At 44.1% G+C, this 19,953-nt stretch overlaps 1 protein-coding gene across 1 annotated transcript in view; it reads right to left on the bottom strand.

The window, feature by feature from the left end:
* Window positions 1-19,953, bottom strand: part of IQGAP1 (IQ motif containing GTPase activating protein 1) — a 488,190-nt gene that overhangs the window by 36,556 nt on the left and 431,681 nt on the right. The window contains exons 33-37 of the mRNA XM_078683320.1: window positions 9,915-10,002; window positions 5,819-6,031; window positions 4,804-4,970; window positions 2,538-2,660; window positions 1,013-1,121 (exon numbers count right to left, since the gene is read on the bottom strand). Of these exons, the coding sequence (XP_078539446.1) occupies window positions 1,013-1,121; window positions 2,538-2,660; window positions 4,804-4,970; window positions 5,819-6,031; window positions 9,915-10,002 (700 nt within the window). The remainder of the gene's footprint in view (window positions 1-1,012; window positions 1,122-2,537; window positions 2,661-4,803; window positions 4,971-5,818; window positions 6,032-9,914; window positions 10,003-19,953) is intronic.

Below are 19,953 nucleotides of genomic sequence, written 5' to 3'. Positions count from 1 at the left end.
CTTTTACCACGGGCCCTGGCCCCTATCTTGTGTGAATGCATGAAGGATGGTGCATGAGGATGACAAAGCAATCCCAGTATGTGGCAACATGCCCATCTCATAGAGTTTTATATAGCGCGAACTAGACCTGAACTGAATCGGGTATCAGAGCGCTTTACATAGCACCAGTTACGTTAGATGAGGACACGTGTTTATCACCATCACCTCCCTACATTCTTTATTGTATTCATTCAACCTTATAAAAAATAACAGAGCCGTGATTATGGCTTCAGAACCAGTGAAAAGCAGTCCACAGAGAAAAATATTGCAAAGTTTGTAATGTGAGGTGAAAACAGTGGAGCAAGGGAACAGAGGAGAGGGGGGTAAATTATGCACTTACACCGTTTACTGTATTTAAAAAAAAACACTTTTAACAAGTAATTATCTTTGAAAGAAAGAGAAAATATGCTCGTATAATGCATCTCATGGACTGGCTCATGGCAGTACCCAAAACAAGGCTTAATATGCACAAATCAACCCTACTAATTGAGTTTAGGTCCACTTGCAACATTGTATTTAACTGTGATTCTGGGAGGGAGACATTAAGAGTGAATTTCGAGAAGCAGGTTCAGTGCGCTGTAACTAAGTCTATTTTATGTAAATGTAACACCACATGTTGGGGAAATACTTACTTTCCATATGTGCACTTAGGTCTGATGATGCGAATTACAAATCACTATTTGTGATGCCACACTTTAGTCAGATTGTGTTACACATGAATCCATTGTGTTAGTCACAACTGAACTGCATAACATGTTTTACTACACCTTCCATGGGGTAGTACTACTTCTCCACAAGACGGAATCTCTTTGTTCTTTTTCAGAATTCTGGCAGATAACCTTATTTTTCAATTTATAATAATAGCTGCATACTATTATGTTCATCACAATCAAATCCCTTTACATTTACAAATTTGACCGACTATTACTAATCGGAATGTATCACAGTCTGCTGAGGAAAAAAGTCTCCTTACCTGATAATGTAACATAAGGGTTTCTACCTGAACACCCATAAATTTGGCTTTGACCTCAAAGTCACCTACTTCTTCTGCGGGACTGATTTCAAAAATCACATTCTTAAACCTGGATAATCAGAAAGAATAACGGCCAAGTATTAGAAACAGATGTTCTGGCAAACAGAAGACAGGTTAAAATGCCGCATTTTTGAAAACCATAAAGAAAATTACAAGGGGTGGCACTATAGAGAGTGACGTTGTTAATCTCAATACTCACTATCTTACTATGTTTGAGAACCTTCTAATGGTTGTAATATACATGGGGCAGATACATCGATGACAAAGTGTCCAGCTAAACGTATACTTTGAAATGGCTTGGTAAAGTGAAGCATTAAGTCTAGATTAGATGTTCAATGCACAGATCTAACAGGAATTTGTAACTGGATCCGCTGTTAAATGCACGGGAGAAAAATAAAGGTCAGCATTGTGTACATTAATAAAACCATGCACCTAAACAAAAGCGGGGACACTCTCTTGGCCCTAACCACATGAGAACAAATTGCTACAGGACAGTAAGTGCTGTACAAACTAACACTAAAGTATGCAAAACGTTGCTTAATGAACAAAATAATGTTTCTGTGGCTCAATGCCCAGGCAGGAAAATTTGATTATTTCATAAAAGCTCACAACTTAGTGAGATAGAAGTAAAATCCAACCGTTCTGTTAATGTACAACATATGGGGAGTTTTTTCTATTTCCTTGATTTGTGTGACAATCTCCCAAATGCATTTCACTATATCAAAGTTTAGGTGAAATAAACACCTACATGGGTACTCTGTTGATAACTGATCGGTCAAGAATAAACCACAAACACCAAAAATAGAAGTCTTCGGCTTCATCAGTTTGTATCACTTAATAAAGTAGGTACTTGAGGGCAATAAGACACATTTCTTGTAAATTCCATTAGAACATTGGAATGTTGGGAGCTCCATTGAAAACAATGGAGCAGCTCCGGGCTTATAATGGCTGGTAGAAGCACGGAGCTCCAACATTCCAAATCTTTTTTGTTCACGGTTGTGGCTGTGAACAAAGGCTTGAGGGAGCCTGCGGGGTTTTCAATCCCCTTGCGCTCCCTAAAGCCTTTGTTTAATTTGTTAGAACATTCTGCCCTCTAGTGGCAGAATGTTCTAAATAGTCTTACAGCCCTTTGTAGCTGGGCTATACCGGCTATTAAAGTCCAGCTCCCTAGTTAAAGTCCCTCGCCTTCGGCTCGGGCCTTTAACGCTGGAGCAGGCCTTTAATAGACGGTATAGCCCGCTATGGCGGGGCTATATTATAGATACGCCTACTGAATAAGGGGCCAGTAAAGCAGCTCAAGTTCAGAATTCCATCATGCATCAGCCCTTGAACAGTATTTGATGAGATATAGAAAGTCGTGTTGTTAAAATATATTGGAGACTTATAGAGTTTCAATTAGCACGTTTTTAGCAAGATATTTTATTACAGGTTTTATTTGCAATGACTTTATAGAAGCAGCACATACTGGTTAACTGTCAGGTCTTCGATTTCCAGAAGCACTCCTTTCTCATGCAGTCGAGCTGCCGTATACTTCAATGCGATCTTTTTACTCTTTTTGCCTTTCATCTCTCCTGGTTTCTTAGACACTCTAAGGAAATACAAACAAATCAAACTTTAAAACTGGCTGCTTTTACCAAAACGCTGTATCAGAAAAACGCAGATATGAGAAAAGGGAATGTTCCAGGATATTTAATGCAATCTGAAACAAGTTCCAAATCATCACATTTCTATTCAAGACTGTACTCATTTTTTTCAATGCTTCTGCACTATTCAGGTCTGGTGTGAGGCCTTTTGTTTTTACCAATATAAAACATCGCTATAGTAGGTTTTGGCTCTGACTCCTTCATATATTGACTACTTCGGCCTAGGACTCTTTGGTTACTTGCTAGAGACGTTGTCTCTAATCTTGGATCAACACTTCAAGTATTTTAGTTTCGCATGGCGAGAGCAGCGTATGCGCGCTGCTAACGCCAGGCGAGACCTAAAAACTGTAGCAAATGTGCCCCACTAGGCACCAGGGAGTTCTTTTCTCTGGGAGAGCGACGTCAGCCAGGCCTCGCACGACTGCACGACTCGACAGAGACCTAGGTGCAGGCGGCACCAGATGAAAGGCAAAAACGAGCCTGAAGTCAGTACCAGATAGGGCTGCCAAAAGAGTGCTATCCTACCGTCTAAATCTAAGGGTTGGTAAGTAAGGCGCTGTAAAAGAAGGGGAAATGGAGGAGGCAAAAACGTGGAGAAATAGTGAGGACCGAACCAGCGGGCTCGTGTGTGCAAAACAAGCACTGCCACTGAGCCACAGTCCCAGATCCACTGCAGAGTGTAAAAAGTCAGCTTAAATTAATCAACTTCTTTGGGTGCCTAGGGAAAGGAGGGAGGGAGGGCTGATAAGAAGTGGAAGTAAACAAGAATGTAGGTATGAAAAGGGGTTCTGTGTAGGACTGGGGAGCCCTGCAACGGACTGTAATTAAAGGAGAAGCAGCAGCAACACAGTGCCAGTACTGAATTCTAATGATCAATCACCAAACTTAAGGGAAACAGAAATGGGACAATGCAGCCTTCTAAAAACAGCCATGGGCTTGATGTACAGCCTATCCAAGCTATGACAAACCTTGAAATTAAAGGAGAACCAATTGGAGGGAAACTGAACTAAAGGCCACTCTCTCTATATACTTCCGATAGGTCCTGTTTTGGTAAATGGGTCTCCAAGCAACGAATGCGCTCTACAGCAAGAATAACAAAATTTCAAAAAAGATGACGAATATGGGTCTGGAGTAGAAAAAAAAATAACGTTTTCCTTTTTAAACATTAGTAGATTTTAAATACAAACACTAATAAATAAGTGTGTACAGACTGCATTTTGAAAATATAAATTTGTCTGCACTTCTAAATTAATCTGATTATGATAACCATGTCGAGCCCAATGCATAGGAAAAACAGTTTTGTGAATATACATTTAACAGGGTTAGTTAAAAAAATGGTTGCAAGCTGGTTTCAGACTGGATTCAAGTTTGTTCACCTCATATATAATATTATTTAATAAAAATGATATGAAATTTGTTCTCCATGCATAGAAATAGTAACATATTTGTTAGATTTTCGCATACACTCCTTTTACCCGCATAACACTGCACCCACCGCTACAGGAATCATAACTAAAACCCTAAATAGCAACAAGCACTGGCAAAGTCAATAGGTGTGTGTTTAATGTGTGCATTCAGATGTCTATAATTGGAATGTAGTTCCTCAATCTGGTCAATGCCAGCACTGGAGTGGAGGTGGAAAGAAGGATAACCTCCAAACTAAAAATAGCAGTACAGTGAATACTCTACTGGGCTGTGCCAAGACATCATTGACAGCCTCAAGTCAATGGCTGAAATGCCAATGGTTAATAGGAGTGGAGAAAAAGCACACTATATGTAAGTGTTATATATATATATATATATATATATATATATATATATTATAATCAACAGTTCCTTTAACTGATGTACTGTCAAAAACCAGACCTAAACAAGTGTGCGCCTGATGAGTTTGCTCAATAATGGACACTGGAGCTAGACCTCTCCCATCTGCCTGACTCACCTGCATGTAATTTTAATGAAATAGTTTGAAGCTGATGTACTTCATACATAATCGATATAAATATATTTTTTAAATGACACTCCACCTTCTGCCCAGACATCAGTGACCTTTAACAAATCTCGGAACAATTTATTCAGGGTACTCACTTGCCCTTACTGGCCAGGTTATCCAGGCAGGTCTTAATGTAGCTTTTATAATAGTCCACCTGCTCCTCATAAAACACTGCCTTAGAATTTAGAGCATGATGCGTCTGCTGCAGTTTCATAAGCTCGGCTTTTCGTCTTTGCCGGTAGCGCCGTTGATTCCGAATATCCTAAAATAAAGAAGAAAAATACCTTTTTGTTAAAGAAGCTGATGAAGTCTCCAGCCATCTGGACCACATCTGCGTCCAAATTCTACCTCGATAAGCTGTGTATTGAACCTTTTAAAATGCCATCTGCTTCCTCCAAATCTGACGAACTTAGGGAACCAAGGTGTTCACATTCAGGATTCATTTTATTTATTTTAGATTTGCACCTCAGATGGACTTTTCAGCTACGATGAATGTGCATCAGCTCTGGCCAGTTTATGCATATTGACAAGCAGCTGAATGAGTGGCACAAATAATTGCCCGGCACAATGGGCTGCTATTCAAGGTCTAAATTCACGTGTGACATGTGCATGGATGATATAGAATAGAAGAGCATGCAAACTCATATGCCTCAAAAATGAACTATTAAAAATGGTTTAGCACATGGCAATATTTAGCATTCTTAAGGGAAGAACTGGTTGACCAGCGATCTCTACAGGTGCAAGGTCTGGCTACAAGTTGATTTGTGAATGCCAGTAGCTTTGCAGGAACACAGGAAGATTGTTAATAATGCAGCTAAATGTACCCCAAGTGATGACAAATGTTCTCAATTTCCAGGAAGGTCATGGCCTGGAGCTCTTTAATAACAGATTCAAAAGCTAAACCAAATGCAATATTGTGCAAGGTGACAACTGGGACCTATCTTCTTACGGTGGCCCCACTCTTTATTTAATTTGGAGTTAATGTTTTTGGCCCTAAAAAATTAGAGCACAAAGCATTGTTAAGATAAAATAAATAAATTAAAAAAATATTTTTAATATTCAAGGTTTACTAGCTACAGCGTGTTTCCATTCCTCTAATAGTAATAGTACCTTGGCAATGTCGTTGATGAGATCTTGATACCGATTCTTTGGATTTACCATTCCCAGCTCAGTCAGCTTCCTCAGACCAGATTGAATCTTCTCTTTCTTTTCCTGCAAGCTCAGGTTGTTGTCATCTCTTATTGATTTCGCTTTTTTCATCTTGTCTGGGGTTTTGGCATCTCTGATTGCTCTTCTTTGCATAGCTCGCTGGTGATCACTTTCCTGTACAAATTAATAATTGTATAAGTAAATGCTGTACTCCATTCATCATTTCATGCAGACAAATGTATATTATATGTTAGGAAATAGTGGATTTGTTACTAAAACGAATACATGCTTAGCAAATGCATCTAACTGTGGAGCTTACCTGTTACAGAAAGCACATGAATGCTCACAGAAGATAAGATACGTACAACTTGGTAATGAACTCGGGAAAAGAGCAAGGCAGATGACATCACACATGCTCATTAAGAAAGAGAAGTTTTAAAATTGTTTCAAAACCAAATAAAGTCAACATGTCACAACAGTTTATATAAAATATTATTCACAATTACTTTGTTTTACTTGCTAAACCGACTTATTTAGAGACCTTCTCTAAATACTCTGCTCTCTGTGAATATATATATATATATGAACAAGTCTCGGAATCCTCAAATGTTGGCTGTGAATCCATTTGTTTGTACTGCAGCGGATGCCAGTCAGGGGTCAGTTTGAACTTTGGAACCAAATATACTCCCAATATTGACAGAACAGGAATCAGCAAGTACGTGGCCAATGTAAGAACTGTCCACTAAATGAATGTTTTTCAGATGTGGAATTGTGCCGTAGGAATACTTCCCACGTGCCACCTATATTACCTACAAGATCTGTATCATCCAGCCAATGAATGAACTACTAATGTATACTCTCCAAATACATTTTGTAAAAGACTGACCTGCAAATAACTGTAAAAATAAACATTTATCATATAGTGAATAAATGGACTGGACATTAACCTGTGTTTTCTTTCTCTTGTGTGAGACAAAGATGTACTTTGCTATAAACAATTCCTCAGAACTTCACATTTATTCCACGTGTTGATCTATTTTTTGCATTTGTTAGGGGACAAATCATCTGAGGAATAATTGAAAAGTCACAGATGCTCAAGAAACAATCTACCAATATTTACTGAGAATTAGATCCAAGCTCAGACGTAGGTTGGATGCACTCTGTAATACAGGCTCCTCTGGTCCTTTTCGTTCCTTCTTCTGAAAGGAGAAACTGCTAGGACCTCCATCGCTCACATTCAAGTGATGAAGCAGATACTGCCAGTGGAAGAGCTGCACAGGATATGTGCTGGCACATACTAGACAGTACACAAACACAGTCAAAGTATCATATTTGCGGTGTTCGTTCAGCGTTTGTTTTCTGGTACCTTCAAACCTAATTGTGCCATAAGTGTAAATTTAAAAAAAATATATATTTTTATTACTGCAGCATCTGCATAATCATACTGTTTACATCATTATGTATCCATTATCCAATTATATGTATATATTCTTCCATGTTAATTGCGTTTTACAATGCAGTTTTACTTTTTTATATAACCCCCGCGTAACTCCCCCCTCCTTCAATCCCAAGCACTTTACATTTCGCACAAATATTTCTCTTTCTAGCAATGCCACATAGTTCTATTTTGTAGTATAGGTCTATTCTTCCGATCACTTCTCTCCCTTTGTATCGTGAATTACGAATTATGAGGTCGAACTCCGCTACCCTTCCTGTGTGAGTGCACGGGGTATCCTTAATGAGCACTAAACAGATGAGGCGACTTAGACCTGACTCGGGTATCCCCCCCATGCCCAGCCCATCCTAGTACATGTCTACTCCAAGTGTGATTTAGCGCATGTTTCATACTCCACCAGCATGGAGTTCCATTCTATTGAAATGTGTGTTTTTCTAAGTCCTCTACGCTCCTCCCTTTGTAATTCCATTCCTTCCGCCTTCCCCCACCGTATCACTTCTCTGTACCAGACCTCAACATCTGGTGGTCTAGCTGACTTCCACTTCATCGCTATTGTCAGTTTTGCTAATAACAGTGCCATACCTACGAAGCGTGTAGCAGTGCTCCTTTTCTTTTCTGTGTGACCTAGTCCCAGTACACTATACAACGGTGACGTGTAAGGCCTGCCCAGGGCAACCCCTGCTAGAAACTCGTGTACAGTTTCCCAATAGTAGCCTATCCTGGGGCACGTGTCTGCCGACTCTGGGAACATAGCGATACAAAAGGGGATGATGGACGGCTGTAATGCCAGAAACCGGTCCTCGGAAGCTTGTTTCCGGTCCAGGGAAGACATGGCTTGGCAGTTCGGGCTGGACTGTTCCCATGAGGCACAGGGTCAGACTGATTTGCATATAGCCATGTCTGAACTGGGGTGGCAGAGTGGGCTAAAGAACGGTGATGGATTAAACCCAGATCTTTTGACTGGGTGTGAGTGTTTGATTGATTCAGATGCTCCGTCCATCACCACCCCCTTTTGTACCGCTTTTGGCCGCCATCAGTGTGGCAGGATATGCTCAGACGTGAGTCCCTTGCTCACTTTGCCACTGGATTCAAGCAAGTTGGGCTGAAGAGGGCTGTAATGCCAGAAACCGGTCCTCGGAAGCTTGTTTCCAGTCCAGGGAAGACATGGCTTGGCAGTTCGGGCTGTACTGTTCCCATGAGGCACAGGGTCAGACTGATTTGCATATAGCCATGTCTGAACTGGGGTGGCAGAGTGGGCTAAAGAACGGTGATGGATTAAACCCAGATCTTTTGACTGGGTGTGAGTGTTTGATTGATTCAGATGCTCCGTCCATCAACACCCCCTTTTGTACCGCTTTTGGCCGCCATAAGTGTGGGAGGGTATGCTCAGACGTGAGTCCCTTGCTCACTTTGCCACTGGATTCAAGCAAGCCGGGCTGAAGAGGGCTGTAATGCCAGAAACCGGTCCTCGGAAGCTTGTTTCCGGTCCAGGGAAGACATGGCTTGGCAGTTCGGGCTGGACTGTTCCCAGGAGGCACAGGGTCAGACTGATTTGCATATAGCCATGTCTGAACTGGGGTGGCATAGTGGGCTATAGAACGGTGATGGATTAAACCCAGATCTTTTGACTGGGTGTGAGTGTTTGATTGATTCAGATGCTCTGTCTATCACCACCCCCTTTTGTACCGCTTTTGGCCGCCATAAGTGTGGCAGGGTATGCTCAGACGTGAGTCCCTTGCTCACTTTGCCACTGGATTCAAGCAAGCCGGACTGAAGACGGCTGTAATGCCAGAAACCGGTCCTCGGAAGCTTGTTTCCGGTCCAGGGAAGACATGGCTTGGCAGCTCGGGCTGGACTGTTCCCATGAGGCACAGGGTCAGACTGATTTGCATATAGCCATGTCTGAACTGGGGTGGCAGAGTGGGCTAAAGAACGGTGATGGATTAAACCCAGATCTTTTGACTGGGTGTGAGTGTTTGATTGATTCAGATGCTCCGTCCATCACCACCCCCTTTTGTATCGCTTTTGGCCGCCATAAGTGTGGCAGGGTATGCTCAGACGTGAGTCCCTTGCTCACTTTGCCACTGGATTCAAGCAAGCCGGGCTGAAGACGGCTGTAATGCCAGAAACCGGTCCTCGGAAGCTTGTTTCCGGTCCAGGGAAGACATGGCTTGGCAGTTCGGGCTGGACTGTTCCCATGAGGCACAGGGTCAGACTGATTTGCATATAGCCATGTCCGAACTGGGGTGACAGAGTGGGCTAAAGAACGGTGATGGATTAAACCCAGATCTTTTGACTGGGTGTGAGTGTTTGATTGATTCAGATGCTCCGTCCATCACCACCCCCTTTTGTACGACTCTGGGAACATGGTGTGTAATCGGTGGGGAGTGAGATATGCTCTGTGAACAACCATTAATTGAATACATTTGAATTTAGGGTTACGCGACACCTTTTTTGGGAACCTCAGTATCTTCCCCCATTCCTTGTCTCTAAGTTCTCGACCCATGTCTCCCTCCCAGCGTTCTCGGATGGGTTGTAGTGTAATGATCTCCACAAACAAACTAAAGAGGGCACAAAGAGGACATATTTGCTTGTATTTACCTGTTCTTTGGTTGTTGGGGTGTCAAGAATTTCTGTCAAAGTTTCACCAGGCTGAAACCGTATGACGTCCACAATGAGTCGCTTTGTACTGTGAAAGAATAGAAATTCTTAAGACAATTAAACAAATGACAACTATTCAGAAGTGCAAGATTGGAATTTGCTGTACTCGCAAAGATCTCATTGACTCGCTACACCAGTGATCCTTGATTATAATGAGAGAACCATTCCTTTAGTGTTAGCACACTTAAGCCAATAGGCAACAAGCAATAATATTATACAATATAAAACCAAGATGTAAGAGTCACACTCATTTTTTTGGAAAGACTTTTAAATTCCTGGTCTAGATCTCAATAAATTGCCAAATATTTTGAGGAGGGGGTGTACCGTAAAAATTAAAAAACACAATGAAAATGTTACTTACCCTTTAAGCATCTGTTTGCAGCATGTAAAGCTGGAGATTCACATGCTGTGCATGCTCCTGCTCGGATGTGTGCAAGTTGTTTTTCTTCAAAGAAGTCTTTGAGTCACAAAGTATACTGACTCCACCTACTGATGATAATGCGCATGGGCATCAACTCCATTGTTCTCCTGAACGGTGGGTGAGGATGCAATGTGAAGCAAGGCAAAGTACAGAGAGATGTCCGAGCAAAAAGAGGGAAAAGATATAGTTAAGGACACTTAACAGCTACAGGCATCTAGGTAGGAAGGTGGGCACATGTGAATCTACAGAACTACAGGTCATGAATAGATGATTACAAGGTAAGTAACATTTCCCATTCGAGGCATGTGTGGCTGTAGATACACATGTTGTGCACACACTGCAAAGCAGTCCTCCCAAAAAGCGGTGGCTAGCCTGTGGGTGTTGCAGTGAATTGAAAGAACCTGCGGAGTACTGCATGACCAACATTGGCTTCTTGGACGGCCAGCACATCCAGGCAGTAATGATCTGTACAAGTGCGTGGTGTAGACAGTGCTTAATTTGTAAAAAAAAAAAAAAAAAGTGCTGGGGCTCTTGCCAGGAGGCCACTGCAGCTTGCACCACACATTGCCCCAACCAACGCTGCCAATAATAGTAGCAACACAACTACTAATCATCGCAATCCCACAAATGTGACAATTTGGACTATTTCAAGCCCCTAAAGATATAAGAATGGCTTGGCGGAAGGTAATAGTCATTTTTAATGTACATTGAATGAATAATTAACTTTTGTTGTGATCATCTATAAATTATCCAGACAGCGCTACCTTGAGGCAGACTGTCACAAGCCCCGGTGTTGACAATTAAGTGCCGGTGCTGAGCACTGGAATCCACGGGCTCAAATTAAGCACTGGGTGTAGACCAGGTGGCTGATTTGCATATATCAACTATTGGAATGTTCCCCAGGTATGCCACAGAGGCTCTTTTTTGTGGAGTGGGCTCTAGGAGGAATGGGCAAAGTCCTCTTAGCTTTATCACAGTATGTCTGAATGCATCTTACAATCCATCTGGCAATGACTGATTTGAACAGCGCCTTTCCTTTAAGCGGTTTGGAGAAAGCAATAAAGTGTTGTTTTGTTTTCCTAAAAGGTTCAGTTCTGTCAATGTAGTATATGAGCTCTTGTTTTACATCCAAAGCATGGAGAGACCATTCTGCAACTGAGTCAGGTTGTGGGAAGAAGACAAAGAGCTCAATGGATTGATTAAGGTAGAACTGGGAGAGCACCTTAGGGAGGAATGTGGGGTTAGTATGGAGGACAACCCTATTCCTATGTACTTGGAAGAAAGGTTCTTCTAAGCTTAGTGCCTATAGCTTACTCACACGCCTGAGTGAAGTGATGACTACTGTTGAATTGCTTTTTCTGCACGGAGGGTGAGGATGTAGATAGAGCTTAGTGATACAGAAAGATGACCAAGCAATGAAAAAATTAAGGACGCAAGTTGAAAGAAAAAACATGTGCAACATCTAAAGCTTATGGGGAAGAGGGTGGACACATGCAGCTCTACAGCACTCTACGCCACAAACAGATGCTTACGGGGTAAGTAAAACGTTCCGTTCGTGGCATATGTAGCTGAGCACATGCTGTGCATAGACTGTAAAGCAGTCAACCAGTCTTCTGCAACATCTTCAGTCATGGAGAAGTCTGCAAATGACAGCCTGACCAATGTTAGATTGTTGGCGAGCTTAAACATCTACACAGTAATGTTTCATAAACGTCTGGGGGGAGACCATGTAGTTACCTTGCAGATGTCAACTATAGGAATATTACAGAAGAAAGCCACAGAAACCCTTTTTTGCGGGTTGAGTGTGGTCTGGGAGGGCTTTTGGCTTAAGTTTAACAGGTCTGTATGTATCCGAGTACCCTGGGGGCTATACTTGCCTTAGAGAGAGCATGCAGTTTGTGTGGTTTGGAGAAAAAGACAAAAAGGTACTATACAGCAATGCAAGAGGCCATCATACCTAGGGGGCGCATGACGTTTCTAGCCATTACCAGACGATCTGGCTGAAAAAGAGGTGGCAATATCTGGGATGCTTGTACCCTTGCTGGACTGGGGAATGCGTTCCCCACTAGTGAGTTGAGTATTATACGAGAGGAAGGGCTGAACTTGCAGGGGCTGGAGATGGGTAAGGGAAGACATTCACATGGCTACTTCTGAGGTGAGTAGCTACTGCTGCAAGACACTTTGTAAACATCCCTAGGAGCTGTGGTTACTCCAAAGAGTGGCCCTTTGAAATGATAATGCTGACCACTTACTACAAACCATAGGAACTCGCACAGTGTTTCAGTTTGTGGAAGTAGGCATCCTTCTGGTCGAGTTTGGTCATAAAGACACCTTACTGTAGAAGAGGAATGACATCCTGGAGCATCGTCATGTGGAAGTGCTGTGATAGGATTTACTTGTTGAGGGGCCGGAGATCGAGGATTGGGGATCAGGAAGTACAACATTTTGCCATAGTGTGGGAACGGTACAGGTTCTACAGCCCCTTTGCGGAGTAGTGCATGCATCTCCTTTTGGAGCAGACTGATATTCTGAGGAGAGCCATACTCTGTGGGGCAGTGGTGTGTGCCGGGGGTTGTTTGGTAGTGTTTGTGTAAGTTCTAGGCAGTATGCTTCTGCTATAACATCTATAACCCACTGATCCTAGGTGATTTCTGCCAAACTGGGCAGGATATCCTGCAATATTCCCCGACTAACAGGTTACTTACCTAACCTACCAATATATCTGTAAGAGACATGATATTAGTTATAGATTCCTTACCTTTGAATTACCCCCAGGCGTCAGACTGGATCCGAGAAATTTTTCCGTAGCAGTACCCTTGCGCGTCAGTAGGTGCCGCTGGCCGACTCTGCGTCTGTCGTCGGCAGGATGACGTTGCGGCATCTACTTAGACGCCGCCCTGCGCGCTAACGTCAGTTCTGAAACGACTTTCCACACCAGAAGCACAGAGCCATGCAAGTCACTGACTACTGGTGCACAAAACTGGGCCCTGGAAGGGAGTCCCTATCCCTAGAAGTCAGTTCACAGAACCGGGAGTATGGGTGGGGCGGTAAGGAATCTATAACTAATATATGTCTCTTCAGATATATTGTTACCGAAGGTAAGTAACTTGTTCATCTGAAAGAGACTATTAGTACTAGATTCCTTACCTTATAATAGATACCCCAGTAATACCAACCCTAGATGTGGATCTGCGAACCAAGTTCATACCAGAAAGTCCTGGAGAACAGAACGGCTGAAAAAGCCATCTCTCCCGACTTGGCTTTCCAGTCAGTGATGCCGTGTAAAAGTGTGCAAGGTTGCCCACGTGGTAGCCTGGCAGATGTCAAATAAGAAAACTCCACATCCCAAAGCAGTAGTGGCCACGGTCGCCCTGGCAGAGTGGGCGCGCAGTCCTACTGGAGGTTCATTTTTAGTTAAAGATTAGCAGATCTTAATGCATAGGACAACTCATTGAGAGATGATATGTTTGTGCACTGCCCGACACTTCTTTGCACCCACATAACCCACGTAGAGTTGATCGTATACCCGGAATTCTTTTAGTGCGGTCAAGGTAGAAAGACAGCGCATGTTTTGGGTCCAGATGGTGGAGTCTCTCCTCTTTGAAGGGATGCGGAGCCGGAAAGAAGGTGGGCAATGTGATGGTCTAACCTGTGTGGAAAGAGGTAACCACTTTGGGAAGATAAGAAGGCCTAGTACGGAGGGCAACTTTATCCGGATGGACAGAAAGAAAAAAAAGCTTTGAAGATAAGGCCTGAAGCTCACTCACCCTGCAAGCAGAGGTGATGGCAAGCAAAAAAGCAGTTTTCAAAGTAAGGCGTAGAAGAGTAAAATTATGTAGTGGCTCAAAGGGAGCACACCTAAGATAAGTGAGAACAAGATTCAAGTCCCACTGGGGCATTACGAAAGGAGAAGGAGGGAAGAGATGAGTAATGCCCTTCAGAAATTGGTTAACAATAGGGGACTTGAAAAGAGAAGGCTGATCAGGAAGGCGAAGAAAGGCAGAAATGGCCGAAAGAAAGCCTTTATAGGGTGCCCAAAGCAGAGCCCTGCTGAGCCATAGAAAGAATGAAGAAGAAAGCCTCTAAAAGAGGCGCAGAAAGGGGATCCACAGCCGTTGCTCCATCTACAAGCGTATACCGTTTTAGTGGAGGGACGCCTAGCTGCCAAGATTACATTACAGACTTCAGGAGGAAGGTCGAAAGCGGTCAGCTGTCGCCGCTCAATATCCACACAAGGAAGTGGAGGATGGACATTTCCGGGTGGAGGACCGTCACTGCTGTTGTGACAGAGATCCTGCCGAAGAGGCAGTCTAATCGGAGGATCTATGGCCATGCTCAAGAGCTTAGGGTACCAGACTCCAAGTACCCAGTCCGGGGCTACAAGAATGACTTGGGCCCGGTCACGCTTGATCTTCTTCAGCACTCTGGGTAGAAGTGGTACGGTGGAAAATCATACAGGAGACTGCAACTCCACTCGCAACGAAAAGCGTCGCCTAGTGAGTGCCGCATTGAACATTCCAACGCGCAGAACTGCTGTCATTGCGTGTTCTCTTCGGTGGCAAACAGATCTAACCATGGATCTTCCCACTGCTGAAAGAGACCTTGCACCACCTCCGAGTGAAGATACCATTCGTGATCCATCATGCACCAGCGACTGAGCTCGTCTGCTCTGGCGTTCAGGGATGCTGCCAGGTGTTGAACCGCCAGAGACATGACCTGATGTTCCAACCATGTCCGAAGGCGAAGAGCCTCTCGACATGGGGTCCACGACCCCACCCCACCCTGTTTGTTGCAGTACTACATGCCGGTGGTGTTGTCCGTGAACACCTGCACTACTTTTCCCTTGATAGAAGCAAGGAATGCCTTCAGTGCAAGATGAAACACTGGAGCTCCAGAAGGTTCATGTGGATCCCGGACTCCGCTGGAGACCAGAGGCCTTTGATCTGCGCCTAACACTTGTGGCCTCCCCATTCCAGGAGTGACGCATTCGTCACTGCTGTGGAGTCAGGTTGGCAAAGGGGGAGGGATCTGCATTTGACTCAATCCTGGTTCGTGAGACAACAGTTGGCGACATTGGAATGATTCCCCTGATGCTGCACCCACTGGAACTTCAGGTCCCACTGCAGAGCCCGCATATGCCATCTGGCATGATCTACCAGTAGGATGCAGGAGGCCATGAGGCCCAGCAGTCTCAGGGTCATTCTCACCGAAACCCGGGATAATGGCTGAAACATCTGTATAATAGCCCGAATTTCCTGGACTTGCTGCTTGGGAGGATAAGCCCGAAACTGTGCTGTATCTCCAACTGCTGGTATTAAAAGGAGCTTCTGAGAGGGAATCAGGTGTTACTTCGGCACGTTGATCGTGAACCTCAGCAAATGCAGGAGGTCCACCATATTCTAGAAGGGGAGACGATTGCCTGTGGCGATCCCATCTTCAGTAGCCAGTCATCGAGTTAAGGGAAGACTGGAATCCGTGATCTGCACAGATGAGCTGCGACCACCGCCATCACTTTCGTGAACACCTATGGGGCGCTGGTAAGACCAAAGGGGAGCACGGTAAGCTAAAAATGCTCGTGTCCTACCATGAACCGCTGGTAGCGCCGGTGGGCAGGCAGGACGGGTATGTGGAAATAAGCGTCCTGTAAGTCCAACACTACCATCCAGTCCACAAGGTCGAGGGCAGACAAGACCTCAGCTACAGTTAGCATTTTGAACTTCTCTTTGTGGAGGAAGCGGTTGACATCCCTGAGGTCTAAGATAGGACTCAGGCCTTTGTCCTTCTTGGGTACCAGAAAGTGGAATAGCAACCACGACCTACATTTGGCACAGAGACGCAATCGATGGCACCCTTGGCCAAGAGAGCCAGAACTTCCTCACGGAGAAGGGCTAGATGATCCTCTGACATGCGATGGAGTGTAGGTGGCATGGAGGGAGGGGTAGCCTCGAAGGGGAAGGAGTAGCCCATTCAGACTATTTGCAAAACACACCTGTCTGACGTGATGGTGCGCCAGTGGGGAGGTGATGGCGGATCCTGCCACCCAGTGACTAAGGGCACTGCTCTCTCCGGATCTGCACTGGCTGGCGCAGAAAAGGAAGAACTGACGTCAGTGAGCAGGGGCAGCATCTAAGATGATACAGCGACGTCATCCCGGTGACGCCGCCGCAGTATGTGGAGTAGACCGATGCGCAAGGGTACTGCTACGAAAAAATTTCTCCGGATCCAGTCTGATGCCTGAGGGTAATTCTAAGGGAAAGAATCTTTTTTAAGGTAAGGAATCTATAACTAATAGTCTCTTTTAGATAGGTGTCACATAGTTGGGGAGGGGGAAGTCAGGGGAAGAGTCACAGCCTGATAGGTGCAGCCTTTACCCCTGCCCCATCTATTGTTGCCCTTGTATCCTCTCTTGTACTAACCCCAAGAGGGAGTTTGTTGCTCCTGCTGTCTGAAGAAGGATGTGGATGTGTTGGTGGGTGGTGATTTTGACCCCTCTACAATATTGTATGCGGCATAAAGAGCCGCAGGTAGATGTACCCAAGGCCTTGGCTGTCTCTGTGTTCTTTCTAATTCTCTCCAACATCTCATCATCAACTTGCGTTCTAAAATGGTGCTCACCATCAAAAGGCAAGTTGAGGAGATGTTGTTGCACATCCGGTTTGAAACCAGACATTGGGAGCCAGGCATGCCTACAAAGAAGTAAACTGGTGTTAGAGCTTCGAACAGCGTTGTCTGCTGTGTCGAAAGTGCAGCTGATGCTGGAAAGTATTTTCACTCCAGCCACCAACTTCTGTCCCCATTTTTTATATAGATCCCAGAAATGTGCAGATAGATCTTTTACCTCGCCCCAGTGGGCCTGGTCGTACTGAGAGAACAGGTGCACTTGACTGGTAATTTGCCAATGTGTGGGAGACTGAGCGGCGACACGTTTTCCAGTCAGATCAATCTTTGTACTCTCTTGGTCGAAAGAGGGAGCATCTCTTGTGCCCTAGGTATTAGCATGCGTCCATGCTATATGTACGACCGGTGAGTTGGTGGTAGTTGGCCCTGGTGCAAGGTGGGTTAAAGGCGGATGCTTTATGGGTTTTTTATAACTCGCGCTTTCGCTGGTTCATTGAAGATGTCATGAGCAGGCCTAAACATGCCCTAAAGTCTAAGCAGATAATGTATTGACTAATGTCTGGAGGAGTGGGTCTCCATAAGAAAGTCATCCTCCTAAGGCTGCTTATACATTTCCACCTTGTGAAAGGCTGCTTATGCATCTCCAAAGGTGGCAGAACAGATGAGAACTGCACAGTATGAGGTGGTGTCTGGGAGTGAAGGCTTGGCTGGACAGAGGGTTGGTCAGTGTGAGCGGAGGGCTCCACATCATAGTCATCCCAAGGGTCATCATGGGGAAATTGGCCATATGGCGGGTCTCCCCTCCCCCGAAGGAAGAGAATCATGAGGTGAATGTGGCTCAGTGCGGACCATAGTACTCACTATGACATTTTTGTTGTGCATTGTGCCGGTTCGTCATCGTAAGTATTGGAACCAGAACGCTGACGAAAGCTCCTCTATCTCAGTGCTGAAGGGCTCAAGCTGCGAGTCACCTTTGGTGTCTCGGTCCCCAAAAAGGTCGGGGGTGTTGTCCTATTGACTGTGTACCATCAAAGCCAAGGTGATATGACAGGCTCAGCGGTTTCTGAGTTTTTTGTTTGTTGTGAAAGGCGTGACACGCTATGCAGTGGTCCTGGTGGTGGGGGGACAAGTTGACATTTCAGACTCTGTGGAGGTCGGTCCTTGGATATTTTCAAGTGATACTTGGGGTAAAAACGGAATGGAGTCCATTCCACCACTGGTACGTTCTCGAGGGTGGAGAAGGTGATTAAGGTCTGACCAGGCCCCAAATGGTAAGTTGAAATTGTCTGACAGAAGAACCGAGTCAAAGAGGGTATGTGACTGGTGAAAACAGACGAGGAAACTCATTTTGCAATTTCTTCCAACAACAAACAGATCCTCCCGGGCCCGGTGAAAACACCACACGGTGTGCTGCTGGTTGGAGACACTGACTGCATCTGAGCGAACAGGGGAGAGGTCAACATACCACTACCTGAGCAATAGTAGATTGAGGACCCTGACAAGGGATGGCCACATTACACCCTGGAACCCGGTTCACAATGTTAACTGGTATCCTTGCTAGAATGCACTGCCCTTCAAACCCCCTCTATCCCCTCCCCCCCCACCTCTCAACCATTTTACCATAATAGACTCCACACAATGCCCTAAACTTGAGATATATAATCGATATCAACTGAGACAAATGGCTGGTTAACCCCTTAGTTTGTGTAGTTGGAATTGGTCAAGTAAAGATTAGGCTTATTGTTGTCCTCTTTTCATAATTCTGGAACTAAAAGTTGTTTATTCACAACCGTCAATTCAGCGTAAAAGGAATTTTCTTCATCATGGATTTTTCACAATGTATTCTTCATGAAGTAAATGTTACCAACAGGTTGAGACTTGTTCTATTTTCACATGCTGTCCACTATTCTGTTGGTATGTTCATTTTCAATTACTTCCTTTTACAACACATTTTTTACATGTTATAGTCACCTTCAGTGCATGCATGTACTTTGCATCTGCTGTAAGTGAATATAAGCTGCGAAACCACCGTTCTAAAAGCAAGTTGTTGAAAATGATCCATAATGAATCTGTGTATGTAGGGGTTCCACTGCAGAATGCCATTTCTCATTGTCCTACAGGTGGCAGCTGGAACTAGCCCAGCTAGTCAGAAAAGGAAACCAGCACTGGCAAAGCCAATAGGTCTTGCTTATGCGAGATCTATTGGCTTTGCCATTTTTCTTTTTAGCAATGTTGCAAATAGCTCAAAGTAAAGGGGAAAAAAATCTTTATGACACAGCCAGCGATGACTGAGTATTAGCATTTTTTTTACCGGCAGCTTTGTTGCCCTGAAGCCAGTTCTGCTATATAATCTATACTATAACGTCCCTGTGGATCTATAGTCTGGGGGCCGCAAGCACACTCTTGATGTTTGCATATGCCCCCCTGTTCAAAACGAGCAAGCATTTATTCACAAGTTAATCAACGTGAAAGAAAGCAATTAACTATGGTGTCCTCCAAAGTCATCTTTTGGGCCACCTTTATTTTTAAAGACATTCTGCAACAAATGAGTACAATATATAAAGGTTTCTTCAAAAATTCCTAAAATGTATCAGATTTACATGCAGAATATTTTCATTTTAGTAGTAGTAGTAGTATTAGTACATCAGACTACATCAGTGCAAGTATTAGTTTTATGGAATAGTTTTCAAACATGAATTTTGAAACGTTCATGCTTCCACCCAGCCTGACAATGCCAATAGTGAACTAAGAGGTAAGTCAGTTATGTGCACCCTTTGGATAGCCTGTGTTGCTATTCTACATGGACAACAGTTTTGTGAAATCAAATGTTGGAGAAGTTTTCGTACAGCGCACATCCTGAAGGTATGTATTTAAAGATCGTATTATACATATGATAATAAAGAACCAGCATTGGCAAAGACAATAGGTTTCGCCTCTTTG

The sequence above is a fragment of the Lissotriton helveticus genome, chromosome 3_1, assembly GCF_964261635.1.
Source record: "Lissotriton helveticus chromosome 3_1, aLisHel1.1, whole genome shotgun sequence".
In the NCBI taxonomy this organism is placed as follows: domain Eukaryota; kingdom Metazoa; phylum Chordata; class Amphibia; order Caudata; family Salamandridae; genus Lissotriton; species Lissotriton helveticus.
Note: the sequence above shows the minus strand (reverse complement) of the source record. Positions and strands in the feature narration are given on the sequence as shown.